The 26,901-nt window shown below is 36.7% G+C and overlaps 2 protein-coding genes across 6 annotated transcripts; one reads left to right on the top strand and one right to left on the bottom strand.

Moving 5' to 3' along the window:
- The first annotated feature begins 763 nt into the window (after window positions 1–763).
- On the top strand, window positions 764–2,783 carry Naxd (NAD(P)HX dehydratase). 3 transcript variants are annotated; one of them, XM_072011983.1, is made up of 2 exons: window positions 764–923; window positions 1,388–2,783. In XM_072011983.1, the coding sequence occupies exon 2, from the start codon at window positions 1,430–1,432 to the stop codon at window positions 2,372–2,374; it is 945 nt and encodes a 314-aa protein (XP_071868084.1). In that variant the 5' UTR covers window positions 764–923; window positions 1,388–1,429; the 3' UTR covers window positions 2,375–2,783. The 3 variants fall into 3 exon arrangements, with proteins under 3 accessions (XP_071868084.1, XP_071868085.1, XP_071868083.1); XM_072011984.1 differs by lacking the exon at window positions 764–923 and adding an exon at window positions 949–1,130; XM_072011982.1 differs by lacking the exon at window positions 764–923 and adding an exon at window positions 1,140–1,287.
- On the bottom strand, window positions 2,692–26,901 carry Nkcc (sodium potassium chloride cotransporter). 3 transcript variants are annotated; one of them, XM_072011961.1, is made up of 19 exons: window positions 26,740–26,901; window positions 13,099–13,237; window positions 11,687–11,747; window positions 9,477–9,732; window positions 8,677–8,930; window positions 8,371–8,485; window positions 7,946–8,277; window positions 7,437–7,668; window positions 7,229–7,350; window positions 6,931–7,130; window positions 6,583–6,730; window positions 6,115–6,356; window positions 5,836–6,044; window positions 5,558–5,669; window positions 5,341–5,444; window positions 4,812–4,926; window positions 4,475–4,620; window positions 4,218–4,329; window positions 2,692–4,130 (listed from the first exon to the last, which is right to left on the bottom strand). In XM_072011961.1, exons 2-19 carry the CDS (start codon window positions 13,200–13,202, stop codon window positions 3,995–3,997), a joined length of 3,000 nt encoding a protein of 999 aa, XP_071868062.1. In that variant the 5' UTR covers window positions 13,203–13,237; window positions 26,740–26,901; the 3' UTR covers window positions 2,692–3,994. The 3 variants fall into 3 exon arrangements, with proteins under 3 accessions (XP_071868062.1, XP_071868063.1, XP_071868061.1); XM_072011962.1 differs by lacking the exon at window positions 26,740–26,901 and adding an exon at window positions 22,905–23,088; XM_072011960.1 differs by lacking the exon at window positions 26,740–26,901 and adding an exon at window positions 18,040–18,230.

Raw genomic sequence — 26,901 nt, 5'->3', positions numbered from 1 at the left:
TTAAAAATACGAATAACGACTGGAACATAGTCATTCATTGATAGTGCAAAACCATGAATGAACGGAGGCCATGTGAATTTTAGAATACACTATGCGTATAGTGAGTACTACTATTTGGTGACGTATAAATTGTGTATGTAATACCAAGGTTCAATTGTACAGTATGAATTCAAATGTTTCATTAATATGATTCCTTATATACATACATACATATATATTTTACATAACATAATTTATTAGTAATGTAATAAAAATGTACTGTATCATTAGATGCGAGATTTAGTTTGTAGGGTGAAATTAGAGGTTATGTATATTTTTCGTTCCTTCTGTAGATAAAATTAACTAAAATTTCATAATATTGTAAATATTAGAAACTATATCTTGTTAGTTTATAAAATACTTATTATTTGTATGTATATCATAAATAAACATATTTTTGTATTTTACAAAAGGGGCTGCATTAACAAATTGATGGTATATTCAAGGAATTGTATATTAAAATCTATTATAAAATGAAAGTTGCCGAAGTATAATTTAGGCATTTGAATGTTTAAAGGAAAACGAATGACGAATAGACAATATATTTAATATATTATAAAATATTATAAAATATTCGTATGGAATAATAATTTTCGATAAACATCTAATATAGCTACATATATACATATGATGTGTATTATTTTATGTATAGACGCAATTTATCAATTTTATTCATTCTCGAAATCTTTAGTCCCTATTTATAAATGAACATACGAATCCTCATAATGTTTCAAAAAGTTAATGGCCGATATCGAAGTGACAATTGTTTTTTAAAGTTTTCAATTGTACACTTGTTAATACTTTCGTACCATCTTGCTTAAAAATTTTCAGTTTTTGTTATCCTGCTTTTTCTACGTAACAAAACAAACTCAAAAGGTGTTTAGGTAAATTATTAAATCAGTATTTTAGGCATAAAAGCATAAAAAACATGTGCAGTTTCATACGAATAAAGTAGGACAATCTACTTTTTTAGGTTATCAATACTTTTTATTATATCTTGTGTTTCTGTGCTATTGTTCGATTTCTACTCAATTAATAATTGCTACACAAAAACAGTACATATTGTCAATTAGGTATTAAGAACATCGCAGGTAATATTGTATTTTAGTATTTATCTCTTTTATCTTAATACCGTATTTATTTATATATACCATTGTTATCATATATATACTGTATGTATCATATATACAACTGTCGCTGTAAAATATGTTTTTTGCAACAAATGATAAGATATATGTACTAGAAAAGGTATTCATTTGCATCAATCATTACATACATCATCTGTAAGAGGAAAGTAACTATTAAGATTAACCTCTTAAATTGAGGAATGGCTCTTGGTATTTTGCAGTTTGCCTACAGGAATTTAGTCAAGTGCCCATTAGTTTCCACTATGGCTACATCAGTGTCAGTTGATGAGCGTATGTTAAAAGGAATAAGAAAAATAATTCCAAATTTGAATAATACCAAATATAAAGGACAAGATGGTAGAATTGGAATATTTGGTGGTAGTATCGAATATACTGGTGCCCCATATTATGCAGCAATGAGTGCACTTCGCACTGGATGTGACTTAGTGCACATATTTTGTGTGAAAGACGCAAGCATTCCTTTGAAATCATTTAGTCCAGAACCTATTGTTCACCCAGTTTTAGATCAATATGATGCGATTAAACAAGTAAGACCATGGCTTGATCGTTTACATGTAATTGTTATTGGACCAGGTCTTGGTAGAGACGATAAAATATTTAAAACAATTGTTGAATTAATTTCAATTTGTCGTGACATGAAAAAGCCACTAGTAATTGACGCAGATGGATTATTTCTAATTAGCCAAAAGCCTGATATTATAAAAGAGTATCCAGGCGTAGTTCTTACTCCTAATGCAATGGAATTCAGTCGTCTTGTTAAAGGAGTACTGGATAAAAATGTTCAACCTACACCAATGGTTAAAGCTAACGATGTTAAACATTTAGCAGATGCATTTGGCAAAAATGTAGTAATTTTACACAAAGGAGCAAAGGATGTAATTGCAGATGGACATAAAGGTACAGAAGCTGTGTCATGTGGATTAGCAGGTTCTGGAAGAAGATGTGGAGGTCAAGGAGACTTACTATCTGGCGCGTTAGCTGTATTTTGGTGGTGGGCTATTTGCGCAGGAAGTAGTGAAAGTGCTTTGTCACCTCCGATAGCTGCAAGTTACGCAGCATCTAGATTAGTAAGAGAATGCAACGCATCTGCATATAAGATAAAGCAAAGGGGAATGCTAACATGTGATATATTGGAACAAATACAGCCAGTTTTTGCTAGAATTTTTGAAACTCATTGTAACAAGTGAGCTACTTAGCTAAAATGACTATAATTCTGATGTAAAATATTTTTGTATGAAACAGGATTATTTTTTCTTTAAAAGTTTGAAATATAAAATCCTTATGTATATATTGTATAGATCAATTAATAATAATTGATAATAATATTGATATTGATTATAGAACATCTTCATTCAATGGGAGAAGTCGAACACGAAGCACTGATTCCTGAATTATATCTATAATTCCTTAATTTTTCATTGTACAGAAAAATTTAGTATATTTTTGGATCATTAAATCATGAAGCGACAACATTAGAAAGGAAAATTATATAAATTCAGGAATGTAAAAATCACAATGAATTTATTATAACTAATGATAGATCTTTTTAATGTCATTAAATGCATTACAAAATAAATAAAACACTTTATAAGCTTTCATAGACTTAATTCTACTAATTGTTCTTCTCTTTTGAGTTATCTTCATATTTACAAATGGTGCATTTCAGTAATATTTTACTGTGAAAAAATTTTCACTTACAAGTTTATACAGGAAAATGATCGAATTTATGTTTACAAAATGAATCGTTGATTTAATTTAGAAATTAAAGAATGAAGTATAATAATAACTTGTTCAGTACTGAAAATTGTTTACATTATTTTACTGTTAACTAAATAGTCCATGAGGCGCGATTTAAAACAATTCACAATTAAGCTTTGTTCTGTACTTTGTTTGTACGTAACTAAAAGTTACATGAAAACAAAAAGAATATTTCCTATTCGAGCATCAGTAATAACGATAATAATTAATGATCAATAATAGTTAAGTACTGTATTATTAAGTATCGTATTATATAAAATAAAAAATACATTTGTAAAAATAAGTGTATCGTATCTTTAAGCATTTATATAAGTTTTCTATGGAATTGAAATTTCAGTAACAAGAATTTTCTTAAGTAGGTACATAGTTCTATAATGAAAAAATATATTACTGATGTGAGAAGTAAGAAATATCTCCTCCTTCGTTGCTTAAGTATAATACTATACATTTAGATCGGTTAAAAAGACTTTAACATATGAAGTACGTCATACTATTATTAAATTATTTAGTTATACGTCATTAAGTTCAATGTTTAAGAAGTCCATCGTATTCAATGAAAATTTAAATTCTACTTTATCTGTCTACTGTACTATATGTCGTATTAATAGTATATGTTAAAGATAATCGTGTGTATTATCATATAAAAGTCATTGATCGCTAACTAAATAAAACATCTCCACGCTTGAAAGTACAATACGTTCTAAGAATAGTTGTAGTGTATATTTCTTCGTTAGCGCGTCCTAGAGTCCTATAAGTATCAAAGTTATGGGGCTATTATTTATCGATAGTCCCATATATTGTTGTCTTTCATTTCTACGTTAAAATAATCTCGTCAGCAAGTACCACCGGGCTTGACGTTTAACGAATACTGTATAAAAAAGAAAACAGATCATAGTATCTATATAATTTTTGGCATGAATATACCGAATACTGTCTGTCCACATCAGAAGATGTCTTTGCTAATTGCATAGACGTTTTCGTGATGTTATTCAACGTAAATTCATCTAGATACTAAAATTATATTATTGTTTAAGAATAATGTCGGTGAACTACGAGTAAAACGTTAAGACGGAAGTATGATTTCCGCGTATCAAGAGTGTTGGTGGCATATCTTTAGTTAAAGCTTCCAGCCATGCCATGTAAAGTGGAGCTGAAACCGCTCCTTTTCTTGGCATTGGCAACGACCTGCAATTCAAACAAATTCACTTGTAAATAATTATTTGTTTGTTTGTTTATTGATTTTGTAAGTCGTCTAACAAGATATGTACTTACATTACAACCAACGTGGATTGACTGGAATTCTCCAATAATAATTCTCTCAGTCTGAGTTGCCGGTACGTCTTATCTTTCAAAGACTGAAGTTCAATTTCTGTTACACAACATTCTGCAACGAGATATTGAAATTATCATTTCAAGTATCCTGATAATTGTTGACGTTTTAAATGATCATACTGATATATTTACTTTATAATAAATAAATGATTCTTTTTCAATTAATATAGATATGTATACGTAATCTAGTAAAGTACCTGTGTCGTCAGGCTCGTTTTTTCGGAAGTCAGATATAAGTTTATCGAAGAAATCTAGCGTTTCTTGCTTTGGTTGAACGCTTATGTCGTCTACCATTTTCAAACTGGTATATCTTATCCTGAATTTTGCCATTATCTCGGCCATTCTATAAATTATTAATATACATGATCGATGATCACATGGATTATTTCCAATTAAAGCTATTTTTAATTAAGGAATTTTTTTTGTTGAAGATACGAATAAAAAATCAGTTGTATTTAATCTACTCGATTATACGATTATTTATAAATATATACAATCTAAATCGAACCATACTTTTTTGAACATTTAACTTACTCCTTTTCTTGGGCCACTATATCTTGTTTATGATTGGCCAAAGCGAAAATTCGCATTTTACAATGCTCCCAATTCGAGCGTGTACTGATTATATACGGAAGAAGAATCGTCAAACCTGTTGAATAAAAATGTTTACCACTTAAAAATGAGTACACCTGAGAAATTGAGTCATTATTAAATATCAATTGAGAAATTAAATCAATATTTTGGAATAAGTAACGCGATTCATTGAAGATTTTTGTTAAAGGCATCGGATACAAAGGCGACCCGTTTTTAATACGTTTCTGATACTGCTTATGTACTTTGATACTGAAATTATCAAAAGATTATTGCTCGAAAATTAATATTAATCTCATTCAGCCATCTGCTGGGATAAATCAAAGGTATTTGTTGATTAAATCATTTAGATGAAATAGAAAAATATCTATATCACATAGATTAATTAAATGTAGGCTAATTAAATACGACCAGATAGGTATATTAATTAGTAATATTGATTGCAGACAGGCGTAAACATTTTATGAATTACCTCCATCGTCGTACAACCACCACACGTCGATTGTACCATTCTTGTGCTTTCTTTGGAAAATCGCTAAACGTTCAGGGACCGGTGCCATTGCATGCCGTTTCTCCCTGTAGAGATAATTTCAAATATAAAATAACATTTTCTCATTAACACGATTACCAAAAATACAGATGTAATGCTTAACGTCTGTAGATGCACATCGAAATTAATTTTCACCTACATTAATTTTTCTATCGCGTGTTTTCGTTTGTTCTTCAAATGGTCACGGGCACTTCCGTGAGTAGGCGAATCTCTAACAATTTGTGGAGCTTCTACCGGCACGAATTGCGTTCCTGAAACAAAATTATATCGATCGGTATAATAAATTTCAAATGAAGAATTCCAGCTAGAGTTCGAACGCTGTTAAACATCATGATAAAAGTAGCTGAGGAAAAGGAAAAAGGATTTTTTAGCAAATCTAATCATTTTAATAACCTAATCAATCAAACTCATAGATACCTATCGTTGGCACGCTTTGCACTCTTGGAATTTGGCTGGACATTGACAAATTGCTATCCACGTGCATCAAAGTGCTTCCAGTCAAATCGTAGCTACTTTGCGCCAAAACACCATGTTCGTCATCCCCATTCGCGGTTGCAACTTCCGAACAATCCAAGCCCTCGGCAATTCGTAACATCGCTACCGCTAACTTCTGATCGAACGCGTTACTAGAAACGGTACAAAGTTCCGTTATATTCTCATTATCGCGGACACTGTGATATACGCTAATTAACTTACTGAAGAACATTGAAATATTCTTGCAGATCCTTGTGGTTACACGTTGACCAGTGTGTTTTGTAACCCATTAAAACAACGTTCGGTGCCAACTTGCCGACACCTGTTGCTTGCATCAAAGCTGATGCACCCCGTTCGAAGCTTAAATCCTCCACTACATGATAGAACGACTTTATACGTTGTTGATGTAACCATGCATAGCCGTTTCTCAGTCGCATCGATCGTAAACGGTACGATAAACGAGTCTGGAAAGAGATAAAAGTCGTTTTTGTTAATCTTGGGTGTTTGAAAATTCAAATTAGATTCTCGATACGAGAGGATTCGCGACACTGGTATGACGATAGAAAATAAAAATGTCATCAGAAAATAACTGGTTGAAAAAATGCGGTTAAAAGCGACTAATCAGACACGCAGTATTTTAGGAATGTTTAAAAGTTAAAGTGTCTAAATCCGCTTATTTAGACTACGTACTGGGTGTATTTCACCGGAAATCAGTAGCGAATGGTTTTTCGTGATGAGATTTGCCAGATGCAGTAACGCTGGTCTGGCGCCAGGAGCTCCGCTCAGTGCCAAAATTTGTGGAGCATAATTTTTGACATGTTCGTCGATAGAATTCAATCTGCAACATTTAATTTGAACATACATTTGAGAATTATGTTATATCGCGAGGGAGTTGAAAATAGAAAGTACGACGTCAGATAAAATTGGTAAATAGCGAGCTTTAAACGCGTCTATACGAAATGGTAACATCGCGTACATGGTACATATTTGAATTTGAGTAACTCGAGAAAAATAATGGAATTATAATAATATTCTTACCGATAAACGATAGAAAGTGCGGTCTTGTAGGTTTGTGCCTGCGTGCTGCTACCCCAATTCACGTCTGGTTTCCGATACACCACTATCAGATACAACGCAAAGATGATGACAAAGGTGACCAGCGAAGTCACCCAATCGATGAGGAACATTATGGACACGCACGTAATAAAACCGAACAAAGACAACCAGGTGTTGTAATACTGTAAAAAAGAAGCTTCACTGAATTTCCCTCCTTGTTTCATCGTCACTGATTATTCAAGATGTGCTCGTAAAATATCTTTTTACTTTGATTACTCACTCTGAATGTAGGTCGCCATCCAAGCGGCCGAATAAGCGCCGCGTGAAAGGTGCAAAAATTAATTAACGCGTACGATGCCAGATAAAAGTTTGAGATTAGAGGCGCGACCACGTTCAAGTTTGCTGAAAATCGAGATAATTCGTATTATTTCGCTATTTTAATTGAAAAGCTAAAAGTCTAATATCGAAAATTGCAAGTTTATCGATACCTATCAAGAGGAACAACGCTGCTACGACGAACGTGAGCACGTAACCACGATAAGGTTCACCGTGTTTCCCGTAACTTTTGCTAAAGTAAATCAAACCGGGATAAATTCTGTCTTGTCCCAGCGCCTGTATCAATCGTGGTACCGATAGCAAGTTTGTCAACGCTGTAGAGAGAGTTGCCGCGAAACAGCCGGCGTAGATCAACGGACCCCATACCGACATAAGTTGCATCACCTACGAGCAAAGAATGTAAAATCATACTGTAAATTTATTCGCTGGAAGCTTGTAGAAAAATAATAATCGGCTCACCCTGCAATCCATTTAAGAACTACGAAACTTAAAACTAAAGTCAGCCGAGTGATAAACTTAAATAGATAGACGATAGCAATTTTTCCAACTTTCATTTTGGTCGGATTTCATTTTAATTTCTTTCTCCACGTAGTTTTGATTTTAATATTCGATAGCGTTTTAACGTTAATGTGTTTTAAATAGTTTCACAGGAACTCCGTACCGAGTAACTGTTGTGTAATCCGTAAGTGCAGTTGACGTTCGGAATGCAGTTTACGATGGTATCATTTGCACTGACAAGCCCACTGGCATCCCTTAGGGCCGCTCCACCAGCGAAGAAGACAAAAGTGACATAACTGAGCATCGAGATTAGCAACGCAAGAAGCGTTCCGATCGGTATGCTGCTCGCTGGATCCTTTAAATCGCCGGAGATATTGGCGCCAGCTTGAATTCCCGTTACAGATGGAAAGAAAATGGCGAACACGGAGAAGAACGTTTGGTTGCTGTTCTCGGAAAAACGATAATCCGGGCCCAGGTTGCTCATGAATACTTCAGCTGAGAATTTAAGAAACGATTCGTTTAGAGATAATAGCGTATAAATAGCTTTTTGTGTAATATATTCTTATAAAGTAATCTTATTTGACGTACAAGAAAATCCAAGAAATCCATATGCTTCTTGCGTCGTATTCTTAGGTCCTATGATAGCACCAATCAGAAAATCGAAAATAGCTGCGACGATGATGGCTATAAGGAAGTTTTGTGCCTGAAAGAACTCGTTTTATCAAACATCTTAAAAAAAAAAAAAATATATAAATAATTGGAAGTTATAAGTATTAAGCTATTTACTACAGTAAAGCAACGAAGAGCGTAATACAGCAGAGCAAAACACGGACTTGTACGACACACGAAAACAATTAATTTTTCTATCGCGATCGAAGTATATAAAATAAATACCTTTGACTCCCATTCCATTCCAATCGCGCAGATCATGATCATAACGATCAACGCGATCGTTCCAACGATTCGAACGTCGTTTACCCCATTGTCAATGATTTGCATGTTATGCTCTCGTAACAGATCGTTGAGGGAGTCGCAGAAACCAATGGTATTCATCGATGCCGAAACTGCATTTGCAAATGCAAAAACGATTCCTACCGAGGCTCCAAATTCCGCTCCCAGAGTCCGTGATATGATGAAATATATACCACCTATAGAAATTTCAACTTATACGTCATTGAACTTAACGATTTATTATTTAGAAATATTTTCTTTCGTTTCTATGGAGGGGGGAGATGAAATTCGCGAGGTGGAAAGAAGAGCTTTTACGCGAAGATTATTTAATTAAGATTTAAAGCATGTTACGTACGAAAAAATTTCGACATTAATTTAAATATTAAAAATCTAATTTCTTTAAATGTATAGTTTGAAAACGATGGCTCGTATTAGAATTCTGCCAGTTTTAATAAGATCGGAACGGTATTCCATAAAAATGGATAAGACAAATATTAGAATAGAAAAAGATCTCTATCAGTGGGAAATTTCTTATAATGTACATATTTGCATTTTTATAGGCAAATCGTTGCAACTAGGATATTGCGCGGTTATTTTTCAAGAACGAGTTTCCACTTCGTGGAAAAACCAATTGTCAATGTTCGATTCTGGCGAGGCGAATGTAACGACTATAAAGTACATGGCACCACTCCTTGGAAAAAGGAAAAAAGAGGACGAGAAAGAACGGGGGACCCGTAACACACCTCCCTTTACTTCCCCATTAGTACTAATTGCGCTCAGGCTAAGCGTTGTGATGACGCAGACAGCTGCCGATATTCCGATTATGATGATGCTCTGCAGTATGCCCGCCTGTGCTACTACCCATGACAGCCGCAGGAAGAGCATTACACCCCATATATTGAGCAGACATGGTATGAGGACACCCTGGATCCATCCTAGTTTTATTCCCGTGTGTCCTTGCTGAGTTACTCCGATTTGGCCAGCCTCTATGTTCGGGTCCTGAAATTTCCAAATTTATCTCTGCATTGCCCTTTGCTAAATCCGTGTATACGAAGTGTCATTCTTTTCTATAAAATTCTATAATTAACTAATTAACTAATTTATAATTCGAACATTTTAGGACTTACATGTTACTTCTGTCAAATTTAATATCTTTCACAGAAGCTTCAATTAAAGAGAGATTCTCGTGTAACACGACTGAAAAATCGATGTTTTGTTTTTGTGATAAATCAATGGCACAACACTTCGAAAATATGCTCCTAAAATGTTGCGGTCGAATTCGAAGAAATTACGAATAAATAAGCGTAGTTGACGTCTCGTTTACACAAGTCGAATTTACATTGTTTCACTTTGGAGGAACAGTGTAAATTCGGCTTTAGTAACGCAATAATATGCCCGCGATGTTTATGCAATGCAATATTGAGATAGATGGACAACGTGATAATCTGCGCGTATGTGATCGTTGTTTATCTTCGAAGATCGCAACGTATGCGATCTAGTCTTCGCAAGAAGATTTGGAAATACAGAGACCGATCTTGGTATTGTTTCGAGAGTTCAGAGAGTTCAAAGAGTCGACAGTAGTTTCACATGGACGAAGAGGATACCAACGATTGCGTACAATTTGGTATAACATTTAAAAGAGATAAATAAGACAAAATTTGTTAGTCTATGAATGTATCTTTGTACTCGAAAAATAATGATCTCTTAACGTTAATAATTTGCTGAAGAGAGAAATATGGATAAATAATAAACGCGGATAAACGCGTTATGTCGCGTTTCATTATCAAATCTATTACAATGACCTTCGAGAACGGCGGGGATTTCAAAATTGATACCTTTTCTAATTTATCTCGCAGCTGGTATTTACTGCTGTGTAAACTTAATATACTGTCTCCCTCGCGCCTTTCGTTATGAGTTCGATCGTTCTTGCCGAGGGAGACAGCTCCTCCGGGTGTTATTTGACTTCACGACGAGACGAATTGAGATTAGCTTTATCACTTGTAATGCACGCGTTATGCAACGTTTATTTCATTCCCATGAAAACAGTAACGTCAGTCTAAGAATTTGAAGTATCTCGTCTAATATCTCGCAATGAACTCTCTTCGTGTTGAAAATACATTTATCCTGTTCGTTGGAAAGTACTCGGCAGCAATTTTATCTTAAATGTACAATGGAAATGCAAACGAGAAGCGGAGGAACATGAGAAAATAGTTCGTCTGTTCGAGTCCTTTAAGGAACACGACGATTCTTTAAACCGATCGTGAGTCATCAATGAAAAATACTCGGTTTCTACGAAGAATTGCACGTGTACGTATCTAATGAATGTTGTTACATTTGCATTTCTAATCCCTCCTCTGTCGCGCGTTTCATTCGCACATTTGCAAATGGGATACGTGACCTATATTCTTACACGCGTTGTTAACAGTTGACCGACGTGTATAAATTTACGTATTTCCGATTATGTCGAAACACGAAGCCGACCATACTATTTCATCCCCTTTATTCGCATTGCGTTAAAACGTTTTCTGTTATAATATTTGAAGCAACCGTCGTTAATAACGATGACGTGTATGCAATTAAATAATATAGCGTTTTATGTTACTTGGAAACAAACACGATAGAAATATATTATAAAGGATAATTATGGCATAAATGAGGAACGGAAAACTTGGCGAATCTATCGCGAGATCAAATTTATAGAATTTTATGTTCGCGTTTAATGGTGACTCCGTCTTCCCGTTACAATACTTTGCAAACTGCAGACTTTTTGCCATAGAATTCTCGTACGATCAATGAGATACATTATCATCGAACGTATTCTATTCTACGAATGAAAAATGATTAACGCACGGGTACGAGAACCTCGACGATTACGAGATATTTTTCGATGCATTCGATGATATTAGAAACGAGGGGTAGTAGGACGAATGTCTACAGGGTGTGGCAATCTTACCTTTATAAGATTTCCTTCGTGCAGGGTGCTCAGCGATGGCCTCTTAGCACGACGACTCAATCTACAAACAGAAACGTGCCTGTGAATTTCGGTAATGGTATTAGTGAGCCTATAGCGGCTAATTAAGTTAGGATAAACTGTTGAACGATTTGAGGAATGGACAATTAGGTAATGTTCGGCGGGAGAATTTTTCGCGAAATTGAGAACAGTATCTCTAAAATCATGGAATAATTAACAAGTTCTCCCGTGTATTATTAGTAGCGTGTAGTATACCGTACGGTGTGAGAAGTACTTTTATCTCTTGCGTTCTATCATAATATCAAATATATGGATTTTTCTTGTAGACTAATAGTTCCAACGAGATGATTTATTTCCAGAAGCGTATCCATTGTTTTATCGCGATCGTTTAAGATTTAATTTAATAAGAGTTACAAATTCTAGTTATAGTTACAAGACTCCCATAGAAAGAAATTGCAAAACATCCGAGATATCCACTACTCGGTGGTCGTATACTTTCTGTCAACTTTCAAAGACATTAAGGACAAATGCTACGCGAGAAAATCGATCTCAGGGAAAAAATTTGTCGCAACTGAGAGGAAAGTACGTAGGAGGCAAGTACGTAGTAAGTGATACTAAAATAGACATCGAGAGTTCCAACCTTGTTGAAAGGATATTATTGTTTAATTTTTGAAGATGAAAATTTGATAGGAAGAACGGCACACTTTAATTTGTTACTTAACACTTAACAGTTAACACTTTAATTCGTTGAAATAATCTGAATTATGGAATCTTTGTTCGAATGAGATTTTATAATAACGACGAGACCTTTGAAAACTGTGAATTAAATATGTCTAATGATTTTTATTATCTGTAAAAGAAACAATTTAACGATCGATGGATAACTAAGTGATTTTACTGTGTCGCTAAAAAAAAAAAAAAAAAACAAATTATTTCCTCCTTTAGAGGAAACGTGCTTTTAAATAACGTTGCAGGAAATAGCTAATTAGATAGAAGATACGTTCCTCCGACAGATATTGAGAAATTAACTGTTTCGTTTCGTCAACGAAGTATCGGAAAATCATTAATCTCTTAAACGAAAAAAAGAAAAAATAAATACACGTTACTGCGAAACATAGAAATAGCTTTTCTCGCTGGAACAATAATAATGGTAAAATTACAATAAATTGTCGTCCGTCGGACAAAGAACGCTCGCACTGTATCCTTTAATTTAAAGTCGATTCTAAACGCGTAGCGTTATTTTCAACGGGTCACTGTACATCTTTTCAGAATTCTTGAGAATTTATTTTTATATTCGACGTTATAATCCTTTTTCTCTGTTTCTTCGAACAAACCCATACAGGTATTATTTTTACAGTATCGTTTCGCACGCACACACACACACACACACATACCTATAATGATCTAATCGTGGCACCACGTCCCACAACCCGCTAACGTTTAGGGTCATCGGTGATCTCTTGTTATTTTGGCCTCCGCTAATCACCTCATCATCCATAGTTTTAAGTACAAATCAACCGCGTCTCGTTGAATCTGCAATGATAAGGAAAAAGCGCTGTTAGTTTCAATTATAAGCCTTTATAACGAGATACTTGTATCACACAATAGACACAGATAAAGGTGAGAAAGATGTTTGACAAATTGACCGAGATCGTGATCATTTTATGTTACGTAATTTACGCCGTTGATGTACATTCTGTACAAATCTAATAAAAGATTTGTCAGATTGCTGGGACAATGCCAGTAGAATTGTAACCGAGTGCGTGTCGTTTGAGTGACGAAAATATGATCACCTGTGAAATCTAAAATATTTGGCAAACTGTCGTGATAAATGTGCCAAAGAGTGAGCGCGTTTATTATCATTCCCGGAAATAGGAAATTAGTAAAATCGAAATGTTCCTGTAATATCGCGTAGCGCGTGAATTTAGCGAATCGACTTAATCGTTTGAAAGGAATTCGCGTTTCGTCGAATCTCCAAATTTAACCCTTATTCGTTATCGCGAACATATCAATCGAGTTTTTTTCAGGAGACGTGAAAAATCAAAAGAGTCTTTTATCGTACGGCGTTGACTCGCTACGTGCAAATTCACGTAATACGAATACCGTGGAAAATATTTTCTAATTAGTATCATTCTTTGAGAAAATCCTTGCATTATCGTATTTCCTGTTTAACGTCCGACGAATATTAACGCGAAAATTTGCAAGATTATAGCTCTGTGAAAATCTACGTATCCATATTAAATAAAGAACAATCGTTTCAACGTTATATACCACGGCCATTTTTATCTTTCTGAAAGAGGAAAATATGAAAAGGTCGAAGAAGAACAGCGCTCCGCGCGTTCCAAGAGTCGCCATCGATCAACCATAAATCGCAAAAACGTATCAGTCAGAGTCGAAGAACTCATGATTCACCGTTTTTCCTCACCATCCATTATTCAAATCTGCCAGCTGACTTTCCTCCTAAGATAATGAAAGAGATGAAAAAGCAGATACAGGCGCGCATACTCGCTGGTTCCGCCGCCTGTTTACCCGCTCGTCCTTGTAGCCTTCGCGTATTTTTGAAGATCGTCAAGTCAGAGAGGCAGAAAGTGGAGTCGCGTGTGCGCGGAGGTCGACGGAAAAATAGATTTTCGAAGAAAGCCGCATCCGTTGCCTCCAAGTTCGAGCGAAAGCGTTCGAGCCCTCGCGAAATACTTCGCCTCTTCCGTTCTTCGTTGCGTCGTCGCGAGAAATTCTCTTGAAACTATTTGGCCATGATCCCGGAATTCGTAACGCCTCGCGAATGGCTAAACTCGAGTTTCATTCATCCTGACCCTACCGAGAATATTAACGCTACGTTTTCAGAAAACTGTCCTGAGAACAGAAGCCTGGCGCCAGTAAACGCGCCAGCGCACGTTTCTAAGTCCTGTTTCGACTAGGTGTCGTCGAATCGTTAAAATCTAATCTGATAATCTTTCCTAATAATTTATTAACGCATACAAAGATGATTATAAATAGGACGACGTTCCTCCGCGTAGCTCCGTTGACGGTGTTAAATGATTTTCGATACAGAAGCAAGGGGATGAAAATCGATTATCACGTTCGAATGCAAGTTAGTTGCGTGAATCGAACGATCGAGGTAAAATCGACATTCGAAAATAATTAACCGCTATCAAACGACACGGCACTTGAGTTTTTTTGAAGGTTAATGCTTAAAGAACGTTCGCAATTAGTTCAGTTATTTAAAACGGCATGCGGCCTGTTGTACATATTGAAGCGCAAGTGTCGCAGGCGCATAATTAAGGAACATTATCGCTACTTTTAACGCATATCTTTGCACGTCATTTGCACATTTTTATTCATTACGATAGCGAACTCAAAATATGATGACGCATATGGTGAGTCATTTGAAATTACCATGGACAATTTTTGAATTGGATAATACTGGAAGAATTACTGTATCGAGTGCTAGTTACACGTCTTCATACGAGATATTTATCACGCGGGTTTCGTCCGAGAGAAATTTTTAAGAACGCCATACTCTTAATGTCAAATTAATCTTCCACTTAAAAACGTCTATTAATTTTGTTACTTCGTTTAGTTACAACCGCACGGTATCGTATGGTTTCTGTATCTCCGTATATTCAGTAAGCGTCTTTTACATCTACCTTGAATCGTGTGATGCGTTGCGCTACGATGCCAAAGCAAATAAATTTTCGACACATTTTTGCTGCCGGTTTCCAGCTTGTTATCTAGAATTTTGCCAAGCAGTCCATGCCCATGACAGTGGTCGTGAACGCGAACGTCAAATATGAACAAATAGAAAATACTTCGAAATAAGGATAACTTCTATGTATCTTTGGTCTGTATGTGTTAAATTTAATTCGAGTACCGTTGTTCTTTTATGTTCCATAAAATACATATCTATACTACTCCAATGTAATTAAGGTTTAATTCAATGTTTATGAAATGCGACAGAAAATAGCAAATTATCCTCAAACCTGATCGTTGCGAGAGTGTTATTTGATTAATCTTCCAACACACTGTTACGATATCGTTTTTGTGTTTTACAAAATTCTTTCGATCGACAACACGATGTAACATCTTCCGTAACATAAATATTATAATTATTACAAGTTTGATGGAACGATAACGTCGACCGATCGATTCAAATTCATTCGCAGCAGAATGAATAATCCGAATAAGCTGAATAATCGAATAAAATCAGTAAGCGTGAAAGAAAATAACGTAACGTTAAATGATGTTGATCGAAGAGACTTTATCATCCCTTTCAATGATGTTTTCACAATCCTTATCAAAACAATGGAATGCTGAGCTCGAGTGTCTGGAGAGGAATGCCGTCTAATCAATCGGAATAATAGTGCAATGATTAGGATTTTTAATAAGTGTGTCATTCATAGAAAATTTCTAATGGATGATATCGATCCGATAAATTCGAACTTAGGAGAAACAAGTTTTCTTGTTTTCAAAATTTCAAAATTTGAAGAAGCTGGAGTTAAAATGTAGGTTAGAATTCTCGGATACCGTGGCAAGGAAAAAGTTCGTGAGATTTCTTATTCGAAAGCATAACTCTGCGTTTAGCAACACGCAGATAACAGTTTACGCTAAAAAATTCTTGATTACGTTACGTTCTCTATGTATGTACGACCTTGTATACATTGTATACAGACACGTTGGAGGGCTTATAGTGAACTCAACTAGTTTCGAGTCTTGTTTTAAGTGCGCACGCCTGCAACTCAACTTCAAAGTTGTGTTTTCGTATACGGAACGTCGTGAAATAAGAATTAATACCGTAACATGGACTTATTTTTCTTTGGTAAATCGTTCTATTTTCGTTTCTGCCATAATTTTCGTTCGACTTCGGTATCGCTGATCGCGTGGGCGTATAAGGATTCTGTTCGAACTAACCCCGTGTAAATTCGGACGAATCAGCATATTTATTTTAGCAGCGTTGCTCATTTTAATTAAAATTCGTAATTTTATTGTTATTGCTAGAATATTAATTATAAATCGCTATTATCAATTTTATAGAATAATAATTGCAATATGAAATAAGTAGAATTACGATTTGGTAACGAAGAATTGTATTCCAACGAACGTGACGATTGTTTTCGCTATAATATTTCAAATGAAATCAAATATAAAATAATAACGATAACAATTGAAATAATTTCTTATGTTTCCGATATACAGCGAGTTTAAAAACATTCGCGACAAACAGAAGCAAGACTTTCATTTACAACATATTCACGTTGTTACAGTGTACAGTTATTGAGAATCAAACCGGGTATATAAATGGCTCAAATTAGCATCACAAAGTTACCTTGTCCCACAGTAAGAACATCTAATATGTAAACCTCTTCGCTGTGAAAGTAACGCAAAATTACATTTTACGCAATGTGTAACACTGTTCGATCGCAACAAGAGATAAGAGTTAGGCTGAGTTAATAAATCAATCGACATAAAAAAGATTTCAATATTTATTGGGAATCGTAAAGTAACTCGTAGAATGGCATTAACCTAAATATGATAAGCGAATTTCCTTTTTTATGCTTTTCAAAATAATGTCACTTTTTTCTACTCGGGATTACGATCAAACGTATTTACTGGATTTTCCTCTTACACTCGATTATTCTTTTATTTACGTTATACTTTACGATTCTAAAAACACATTACGCGTGTTTGGGTTAATTATAAAAGTCCAATTACGTAGACAATTCTTTTTTCAAACGTAAACCTAGAGATACGCTTTCGAACGAACAACGCCATTTTACTTATCGATAAATTACGTCAAATTGTCGCAATAGAAAAGCACCATACACCTGTCCACGTAGCCATATTTAGCGATTTGCACGTGTATAAAAAACGAATAAAGAACATAGCGTATCTTTTACGTACATTCCACCCAATTTTCACCCTGTTGCGAGGCACTATATCGAGAATCTCTCAAATATCTTAATGACGTTAGATCTACGATGGATTACGTCAAAATCACGAAAAACTCCAATATCCCTTTCGTTCGACGATGTTCTATCAAGTCGAAATTCGCGAGAGAGAAAGAAACGAAGTATCCCAGCGTTCGAACTTCCACCGTTTCTCCATGCACTATGAAAAAATTGAACGTACACGTTCCAAACGGCTTACGAAACGAACAAAAGAGCACAGCACACTCGTCGATCTATGCGATCATGCAAAAGCACAGTGCACAAGATCTGTGGCAGGAACGCGTGGAAAAAGAAGAAAAAGGAGTGCAGAACGAGAAAAAAAGAAAAAAAAAAAATAGAGAGAAAGGGTATCCTTTGGAAAACGGATCGCAAAACGGAATTGTCACTCACGGGATGCCGAGGTTGGCAATCGAAACGGGAGCCTGGGAACACGATCCACCGATTCACGGATCGCACGCGATCCACTCGGCGGCGGTAGGACCGATCAGCGGAGATCCAACGCGAGCCACTGAACACACCGTGCAACACTCGAATCCCTCGAGCCGGCCGACATTAAGGAAGGAAGCATGCGTCGTGCTTCCCTTTCCCCATAAAACTCTTTCAAACACACGCGTGCACACCTACTTAAATACACACGCGGTGGTATGCGCGCGCGCGTATACCACCGCCGCCACAACGCTATGTAACACACGTCATACGCGTGTCCTCACGCGGGGGCTTCGGCTCCGCTACGCGTTCAAACGCGCGAAAGAATAACGCGCCCGCAGAAAGAAGAAGGAGAAACTTGGTTTATTGGCAAACGAGTCAAAGACCCGGTACCTCGAAATCGATTTTGTATCAATTACTTACGTTGTATCGGCGTCGGTCGAACTTCGCTAGAATCTCCAGACGAAGACAGGAAGGACGAGGCTCGTGTCACATTCGATCAAGGATAAAGCAGAAGGGGGTGGAAGTGGAGAGTCGGGATTCGATTTACCGCGTAGAGGGTTCTTTTCCCTGGCAGCTTAGGGTTGTTTCGGCATTGCCGAGTGATTGACATTTTTCGAGGGTGCTACCGAAGTACTTCTTCGTGAGCCGAATGTCTTCGTTGATCCGAGTCGCCCCTTCTTCCTAGGGTTGTTCCTTCTCTACGGTTCTATCGTAAGGTCGGATTTATTAAGGTCAGAGAAAGATCGTCGGTTCCTATATTTGAAGTTCGTTTTAGGACGCAGGAGACCAGTTATCGGTAGGCTGTGGATTTTTATGCGTTTAAGGATGATTAAAAGACTCGAGAAGATACAAAATTCACGTAGTATACAGAGACATAAAGAAAATATTCAAGGCCAAGTACCTGTCTCGAGATTCAACGGGTGAAATAAATTTTTACGCAGGTTCCAATTATTTGTTTATGCTAATAAAGATGTTAAATCGCATAAAAGCGCGCGGTATAGTTGTCAGGTATGTTTTTGTTTACCTCGAACGTTGTCGTATTTGCAGAACGTTATATTCGTTTTATTTTATTATCATACGAGAGAAATTATTAGTTAGCCAGCTGGTAAATTGTGTTTCGCAAACCTCCACTGGCGATATAAAATATATCGATTCGATTGCGTAAAAGGACTCTGGATATTAATTATACGGAGAGACAGGAGGCGAAAGTTCGATAAACACGTTGTTGTTGACGCGTTGTTTAAAATACGCGGATCGTTTCGTGATACGTGCTTCGAACGTAAGTCAGATATGCGATGAAAGTAATATCGTTTGTGAAATTTACGGGGGTTCGTTTTCAAATATCGTAGGATGCTGTTTGAACGACAGAAACGACATTTAAAACTTTCGAAGTTATCGCGTGTTGGCATCGATAGTGGCATAACTTAAAACAGAGTAAACGTCTTAAACATTTTCGAATAAACCTTTTATGATTTACATCTATTGATTTTCTACGTGTACCGTGAATGATATTCGAGATGCGGGTGATGGAAAGGATAACGTATCTAAAACGCGTATCTTTCATCCCCTGTTCGTTTCGAACAATATTTTGATGCAAAGCAGTAGGACGCAGAATTTATTTGTCGAATAAAGTTGTTTACCCATAAAACACCTGATTCTACTTTCGATCGATAAATTTCTAGACATCCTAGACGGAGGATGAAGCACTGTGAACGCAAATTGTGACGTTGCGCCTTAACAGGAGACACACCCACGCTTCTAACGCCGACCTTGAAGCGATACGTTATCGAACCGTAGTAGAAACATGAACGTAATAGAATTATTTATCATGGAAGAAGACCGATCGTTGATTATCTTTCCACGAGATTTTTAGTTCATCCTGGCATCCAGTTCCCCCGGTTTAGATTTCTAAATTGTTCGGGCTACTTGAACGGAAACCGTTGTTTGGGTAACGCATCCGGCCTCGCGGAGGGCAATCTCGCGAATTTCGGGAGCGTTAAACATCTACTAAACTAGATTTATCGCAATACGTTTCGTGATATGTCCGACCGATAGCAATGCAATTCGTTTCCATTCGATAACACTTTATTTTGTTTTCTTATGCTAATCGTTTGATAGCGTCGATTTACTTCCCTTCATGATAATACATAGTTACGTATGTCACGCTTTGTTATCGTTTATTCCAATGTATCTTTACAAATGAAAGAATTTTTTATTAAGTAGTCGGTATCATATGTAATTCTGTGTATCTCGCGACTCTTTAAATTTCAGGTTTCGAAAGATCCTCCTTGTGAAATATTCAGGAACGTCAAACGTTTCTTGACAAAATTGCCCTCCGCGAGAATGAATGTTCAGGAGGCAATGTCTAAAGTACAGAAGCTAGTGTTTAATATTTTACGATCGTTTAACTATTTCGAACATATAGCCATAACGTTGGAATGCTACTCTTCGAATCAAATATGCAACGTCTCGGTTTTTTTTTATTTTTTAAACTGATAGGCAGAAAGTCTGTTAAAACTAACGAATCGTGTACTTTTCGAATTAATTCCGCATTGTCTCGGATTTTTTTTAAACTGATAGGCAGAAAGTCTGTCAAAATTAACGAATCGTGTACTTTTCGAATTAATTCCGCATTGTCTCGGTTTTTTTAAAACTGATAGGCAGAAAGTTTGTCAAAACTAACGAACCGTGTACTTTTCGAATTAATTCCGCAATGTCTCGTTTTTTTTTTAAACTGATAGGCAGAAAGTCTGTAAAAACTAACAAATCCTGTACTCTTCGATCGATATTTTTCTTAATAAGCTGTTTTTCTCATCTTCGATTCTACGTAACGACTAGTTTTATATAACCGTTTTATTGCTTTCATTTTCCAGCGATGGGAATCCCAAGTTATTGTCTTAGGAAATTCATTGACTAATAAAACGCAAATTGATTGGCTGACGCAGAATTAGAATTAGAAGTCTTCGACGGCCATTATCTTTCTCGTACTCCGATATTCTTATATAAAAGAAACGGATAAAGAATCGAATAATTTTTTACTATAAAAGTCGTAATCTTGCAGCAATGGTTGCTAATAGAATTAAAGAATTCTTTTTGGAAATTTCATGCGCGCCGATCTTACGACGCGACTATAAAATAATCAAAATTAACACGTCGACCACTTAGCTGATTAAATTTCTTCCAATTTTTAGTTGCACAGCCTGTCGGTCCTTGAAATTGCAGATATTTATCGTCTACGTTTATTATACTCGTGTTACAAAGCTTTCGCTTATAAAGGTATTAAGTTGGAATCGATCAAAATCGACGGTAAGAAATCAACGACCTATCGATCGTTGTAATTAAAATTAGAATTTTATTCAAACGATCGTTGCGTTTCACGACGATCTTCGCCTCTTGCAAGTATCACTTCGTACGGAGAACGAATGACACTAATTGGCATACTTTTGATACTTTTGGCCGAGTTCCCTTTCTCCTGAAAACCTAACGTACCGTCATAAAGAATGTTTTAGCTACAGAGATCGAGTAAAATTCGCGCAAGCATCGATATAGACGCGTTCGCACGATACGTTTCAAGTACGTACAGCCGTACAACTAACACGATGGAAGATGGACGAGAACGTTAGAGCGTGGCTCGAAGCAGAAAGAAAATAACCGAATATTTCCGGTCAGAACCGATTTCTGCACAAAGATGCACATGCCAGTAACTTTTTTTTTTTATTAGCAAAGCGATTCGCATATACTAGCCGTGACTTCATCACTTAAGTCGTTAACAACGATATTTATGACGTCTCCGTTTCTTGCCTTGCTTAAACTATTGCCAGAAATGAGAATAAATTGCAAGAACGCTAGACCATTGCTCGGGGTAATTAGACATTGTCGCGTACGAAGAATTATTCACGCGACGACAAAGCGAGGGTAGAATCGTGGTAAAGCAAAACACTCGTCGAGATGAAATTTTACTCGGCGCCGCGATTTATTGAACTTTTGCCGACCCCTTGTCATTCGAGCTAACGCGGTTATACAAACGTACACGAGTCATTTCGATAAACACAGAGGTTTGCAATTTTTTTAAAAGAACAAAGTAGCTCCATTAAAAAATTACAGACAGAGAGACGAACAGATGGATATGGAAACGTGGCTGTGAGGAACATCGTGATTTGTGACAGGTCACTGCCATTTTTGTATGAAATAATGTAAAAATAATGTTATTATAAAAATTTTAGTCCGCCATACCGTGATATCGTTCTTTGAATAATTCTTTCTTTCGTGATTATTTAATTCGTACGTCATAAACGAGATAGGACAGATTATCCTGAATTGATAAAGAGGTTATCGTTGTTAGATGCGAGAAACGATAAGAGCATTAGGCATACGAAAGACGGTCTAAGCCTTTTAGTAAACAATTGAGCTTTATAGTCTATCGTCTGCACAAGAAAGTGACAAGTGTTGCGTTTGGTCGCTAATTTATTCCGTCGTTCATTCATAAACTTTTAATAACATTCGTGTGCCGTCGCTATAGTTCAATGAATTTGAATATTTACAAATTGCTACTTACGCGTTACTACGTGCTTGCCGCTTTCGAATTTAATTAGCCGAGCGCAAAGTTCTGCTTTAAGCGAAGAACTGCGAATCGTAGGGAAATCCACTGAAATCTCATTGCTACAAATGATGCGATAATTCAAATTGTTTCGTCTTTAACTCTTTGCTTATCACTTTATACGCTATATATTATCGAAAAGAATTTTGCGTTTAGAAAATTAACAAAAATCGTTCGAGTATATTTCGAAGCAATATCTGTTCGCGCACAAATTAAGTGGAAAATTCACCTGAAACGAACACCGATTTGTTGATAATTACCGTGGATTCGATCGCTGCCAAATTGCGAGCCGTAAATTATCGTACTTGTCAATGGGTCGACTCATTTTAAACCTCGTAGAGTTCAATCGTCGCTACGCGCGTCACCAATTAAAAACCAGTTGTCTGATTCCATCGGTCGCCACGAATACATTTACCGGACAACGAGAGATGTCGTAAGTTAGAACGGTCGATTGTTTTACCGGTTAAAACTGATACGTACTAGTCCATTATCGTTTGAAAGTCAAAAGTATTGTCCTCGATCACACTCGACGATAACTGTTCTTTTTTTTCTACACAAGTTCTCCGATCAACTCCTCTTTGTCTTCGTCATACGATCCTCGTTAATCCTTTATGTTTGTTTCTCACGAGTTGACGATACGTATCTTTGGTGCCGTGTCTCCGGTCGGTTGCGATCTCGCTCATTAAACTTATTCATCGTTGCAATTACACGTAATTAATCCGCGGTAACGCAATTCAGAATATAATTATTTAACGCTAACATCGCGCATGGAAGTTACCGCTCAGGCCGATGGATTCGTTCGGTAACTATTACGTTATTTACAACGAACAGGCTCGATCGTGGGTTGTGTAATGGAAAATTATTTGATCATTGCACTGTTTACTTGGAAACATGAACGGCAATTAGGTTACAGCGCAAGATCTCACACCTTCTTTTCGCGCGAGATAATAATTACTGGCTGATTATGCGGCAAACAATGTGAAAGAGTATGTATATCTTACGACTAAAGAGGCTAACGTTATGCCAGTCGATGCCAATATAGGAAATTCCGCGTTCGACGATCGATCGTTCCTTCGGACAAAGGAGAATCGTCGTTTCTATCTAACGATTCGTTGTCCTTTGAATCGATGTTAATAAAACACAGCGTCGTTTCTTTCTGTTTCTTCGTGCAAGTTATTTGATAAAGCAACTCTGACATAATAATAACAGCGTGCAAAAATAACCGCGTCGGCTACGTGTGCCATTCTCGTTCTCGTGTCATCGGTTAATCTGGACATTAGAGGCAAAGTTTTGTTCGATGACGCGATTTAATCGAGATTAAATTTCCCAGAAACCTCCAACCCTGCCATATAATGGAGATCATGAGCACACGTTCGCAGACAAGCCAGAAATACTCGTTCGATCAGGCCGAGTGGTAATATCCGGAAAATGTTAAGCGCGAGGAGGGTAGGTACCGCGAAGGCCGGATATGCGGAAGTTTGACGCGTTGCCAGTAACGCGAAATTGCCCGCTGGAGGAATCCTTACGATTCGCGAGTGCCCATTAAAATTAGCCGCGCCGGAAATAGGAAGTCCACTGGTTGCGTTGTTTGTCACCGAGCGGGTTCGCGAATGATTCATAATGTGAATGCGAGGTCACTGTGCCAAAAATTTGCCTCTTTGGCGCTCGTGCCTTAGGAAACGATAGATAGATAGATAGATAGATAGATAGATGTCCGTTTCCCTTCGACACGCTCCATATTTGCTTCGGTTCTTCGGATTCGAGATGTTTGGGTTGGGGCGATATCGAGTGGAGGGAATTTTGGAGTTCAGAGAATCTTTTCGTCGAAGCTGACCCATTTTCGGAAATCCTTCCAACGGAGTGTTTTCCGCGTGGTAATTTTATCGGACGAACGGTAATTGACAGCTTTAACGAATATACAGAAAGAGATACACGTATACATAAAGCGTGACGATTGGGTATTTTTTGTGATGTCAGAGAATGTTAATAAGGCAAAGTCGAAATACGTATTTCGATGGAACAACCTTCTGACTAATCTAATCCTTTACATATTTACACAGGAAAATATTAATTTCGTCATCGTTAACCTTCTTCGTAAATGGAATTCAAGTATGTAAATGCGAGTCTATAAATTTAATTAACGACCAACTGTAGTATATATAGTTTTAAAAGGCCAACGAAGATCCTAGTCGATGGTAAAACAGTCGTATAGGTTCGATAGTGGAGAAAACGATTCGGATCTCGTCCTTCGTTTCCCATACGTTTCGCGATCAGCCTTTTTTCTTCGCTATGTCCTTCTTATGTTTTAAACGGTAACTAGAGCTTCTTTTATTACTTTTTCTTTAAACGATGTTGCATAGTTGCAGTCATTGAATTCGTCGGAATGCGAAGGTTCGATTCGAAGGCAAAGAACTGTTCGTGTAGAACATTTGTTCAACGTCGAAGAATAATTAACGGCGTGGATAGAAGAACTCGTTGTGGATATGTATCGCAGATTAATTTATAATAATCGGACGGAGAAATTTGTGTTGCAAAGATTTTCGTTCGGAGGGATGCGCTTGACGAGCGATTGCAACGGGGACAAGCTTGCAGATAAACGTTTAAGCCTCTTCAACTTTATGCTTGGTTACGCGTTTAAAGTTTCTATGTACACATGGCCAAGCGCTATGCTCGTTTTATGCGTTTTCGAGGGGATTCTAAATAAAGCAGAAGGAATTTGGTATAGCGAGTTTAGGTTGTTCTTTCATAAAAGACGGACACGCGGCGTTCGTCGTGTTTACCAGCGCGCGTCTTGATTCGCTCGAAAGTATTGCTACATCACAGTCAGGCGTTTGTCATATCCGGGAAAAACCTCTGGATGGAAAATTTTTCCGTGCGAACGGCAATAATTTTTACAATATCTCGTTACGCTTGTTGTTTTAATTAACGTATTAATTTCGTAAACGCGTGCATTTAGTCGCTCTACGTACATGCTAATTTCATAGGCGAACCTATTCGTGAACAAAAAATGATAATTTTTTTTCCAATGCTAATCCTGGTTAAGCGAAAACACGCGTTTTTTTTTTTTGAAGTCTTTACATACGACTTTTAAATCAATCAGCCGAGTCGAAAGAAAGTTAGAAAGTTTACAAAATATATACATCGTCTAAATGTATATAATTCGAAACTGGACAGGACAAAGTAAACGGGGCAGGAGGTCATCCTACGCGTGAAAATAAATCGAGAACGTAGAATAACATATTTCGCAAGACGCTTTGTTTCCGAGAAAGAAGATTTGGAAATTTATTATACGCGTATACTAGATTTAACCAAAAGCCTTCGACCTGAACTTTTCTCGAAGACGAAGCCTTAAACGTAAAATTACGTTGTTCTATGTTTTCGGTTCGGAAATTATTCGTCTTCGAGTATACTTGATAAATTGTTATTCGACCGAACCTTTTATATAGAACAAACGTATGTGTGTGCGTGCGCGTGTTTACGAGAAGGTAGCAAAATTTCTTTCGGAAAATTTCAGAAAAGTAACGTTAAAAACAGAAGACGCTCGTGCGAATCGACAGGCTGAAATTTGTTCAAATGTTTGTAAAACGATAATTTATAGAGATAAGAAAGCGGCTGCTGTAACCTAAGAACATATTTTCCCGTACGCGTGACAATACGATCGATTTAACAAACGGTTTCGCAAATAGATGAGATAATGGCACGCATTTTCAGCATCTTAACGCGCGTTTAAATTAAACTCAATTTGGAACTGGCAGAAACCTACTCGATCTAGAACTGATTCGAGTTTCATCTGGAACTTGATGCTCCGCGATCAAACCGTATTTAACTGCGTCGTAGATGCCAGTAAAATATAAAACACATTTTCTCGCTTCGGCTTGACACATTTTATACGATAAAACTGTTTCAACGATATTGTTAGAAAGTTTAATAGATTCGAGTTATCGTATTACGATAGTTTAAATTCGTATCGCAACGAGCGTTGCATCGACAGAGTCCTCGGCTACGTTTATAAATAATGTTTAGTATAGCGCTCACTTGAGAAACCGTTCGATATTAAATCTCACCTGTCGGGACTGGTTTCGGAATTAGTCGAAACTGACCCATATCGACAACGATGGTTCCTGAGAAACGATCACTTTGAGGAAAACCGAAGAAAACTGAGTTACAACGTGACGTCCCGTAGCACGTAAGGCGGATTATAGCGCTGCGAAGATTGGTAGAGGAAG

Source organism: Bombus fervidus, chromosome 10, assembly GCF_041682495.2.
Source record: "Bombus fervidus isolate BK054 chromosome 10, iyBomFerv1, whole genome shotgun sequence".
Lineage (NCBI taxonomy): Eukaryota > Metazoa > Arthropoda > Insecta > Hymenoptera > Apidae > Bombus > Bombus fervidus.
The sequence above is the reverse complement of the archived record's forward strand: the minus strand, read 5'-3'. Positions and strand labels throughout refer to the sequence as shown.

What these genes read in the sequence shown, in the direction of transcription:
- Naxd (XM_072011982.1), top strand. Translation starts at nt 1,246, where the DNA reads ATGTTTTTTGCAACAAATGATAAGATATATGTACTAGAAAAG. An exon ending in AGATATATGTACTAGAAAAG is followed by an intron (nt 1,288 to 1,387) that starts GTATTCATTTGC and finishes GGTATTTTGCAG; the next exon opens with TTTGCCTACAGGAATTTAGT.
- Nkcc (XM_072011961.1), bottom strand. Translation starts at nt 13,202, where the DNA reads ATGGATGATGAGGTGATTAGCGGAGGCCAAAATAACAAGAGATCACCG. An exon ending in GAATGGAATGGGAGTCAAAG is followed by an intron (nt 8,486 to 8,676) that starts GTATTTATTTTA and finishes GAGTTCTTTCAG; the next exon opens with GCACAAAACTTCCTTATAGC. An exon ending in CACGCGATAGAAAAATTAAT is followed by an intron (nt 5,445 to 5,557) that starts GTAGGTGAAAAT and finishes TTATCTCTACAG; the next exon opens with GGAGAAACGGCATGCAATGG.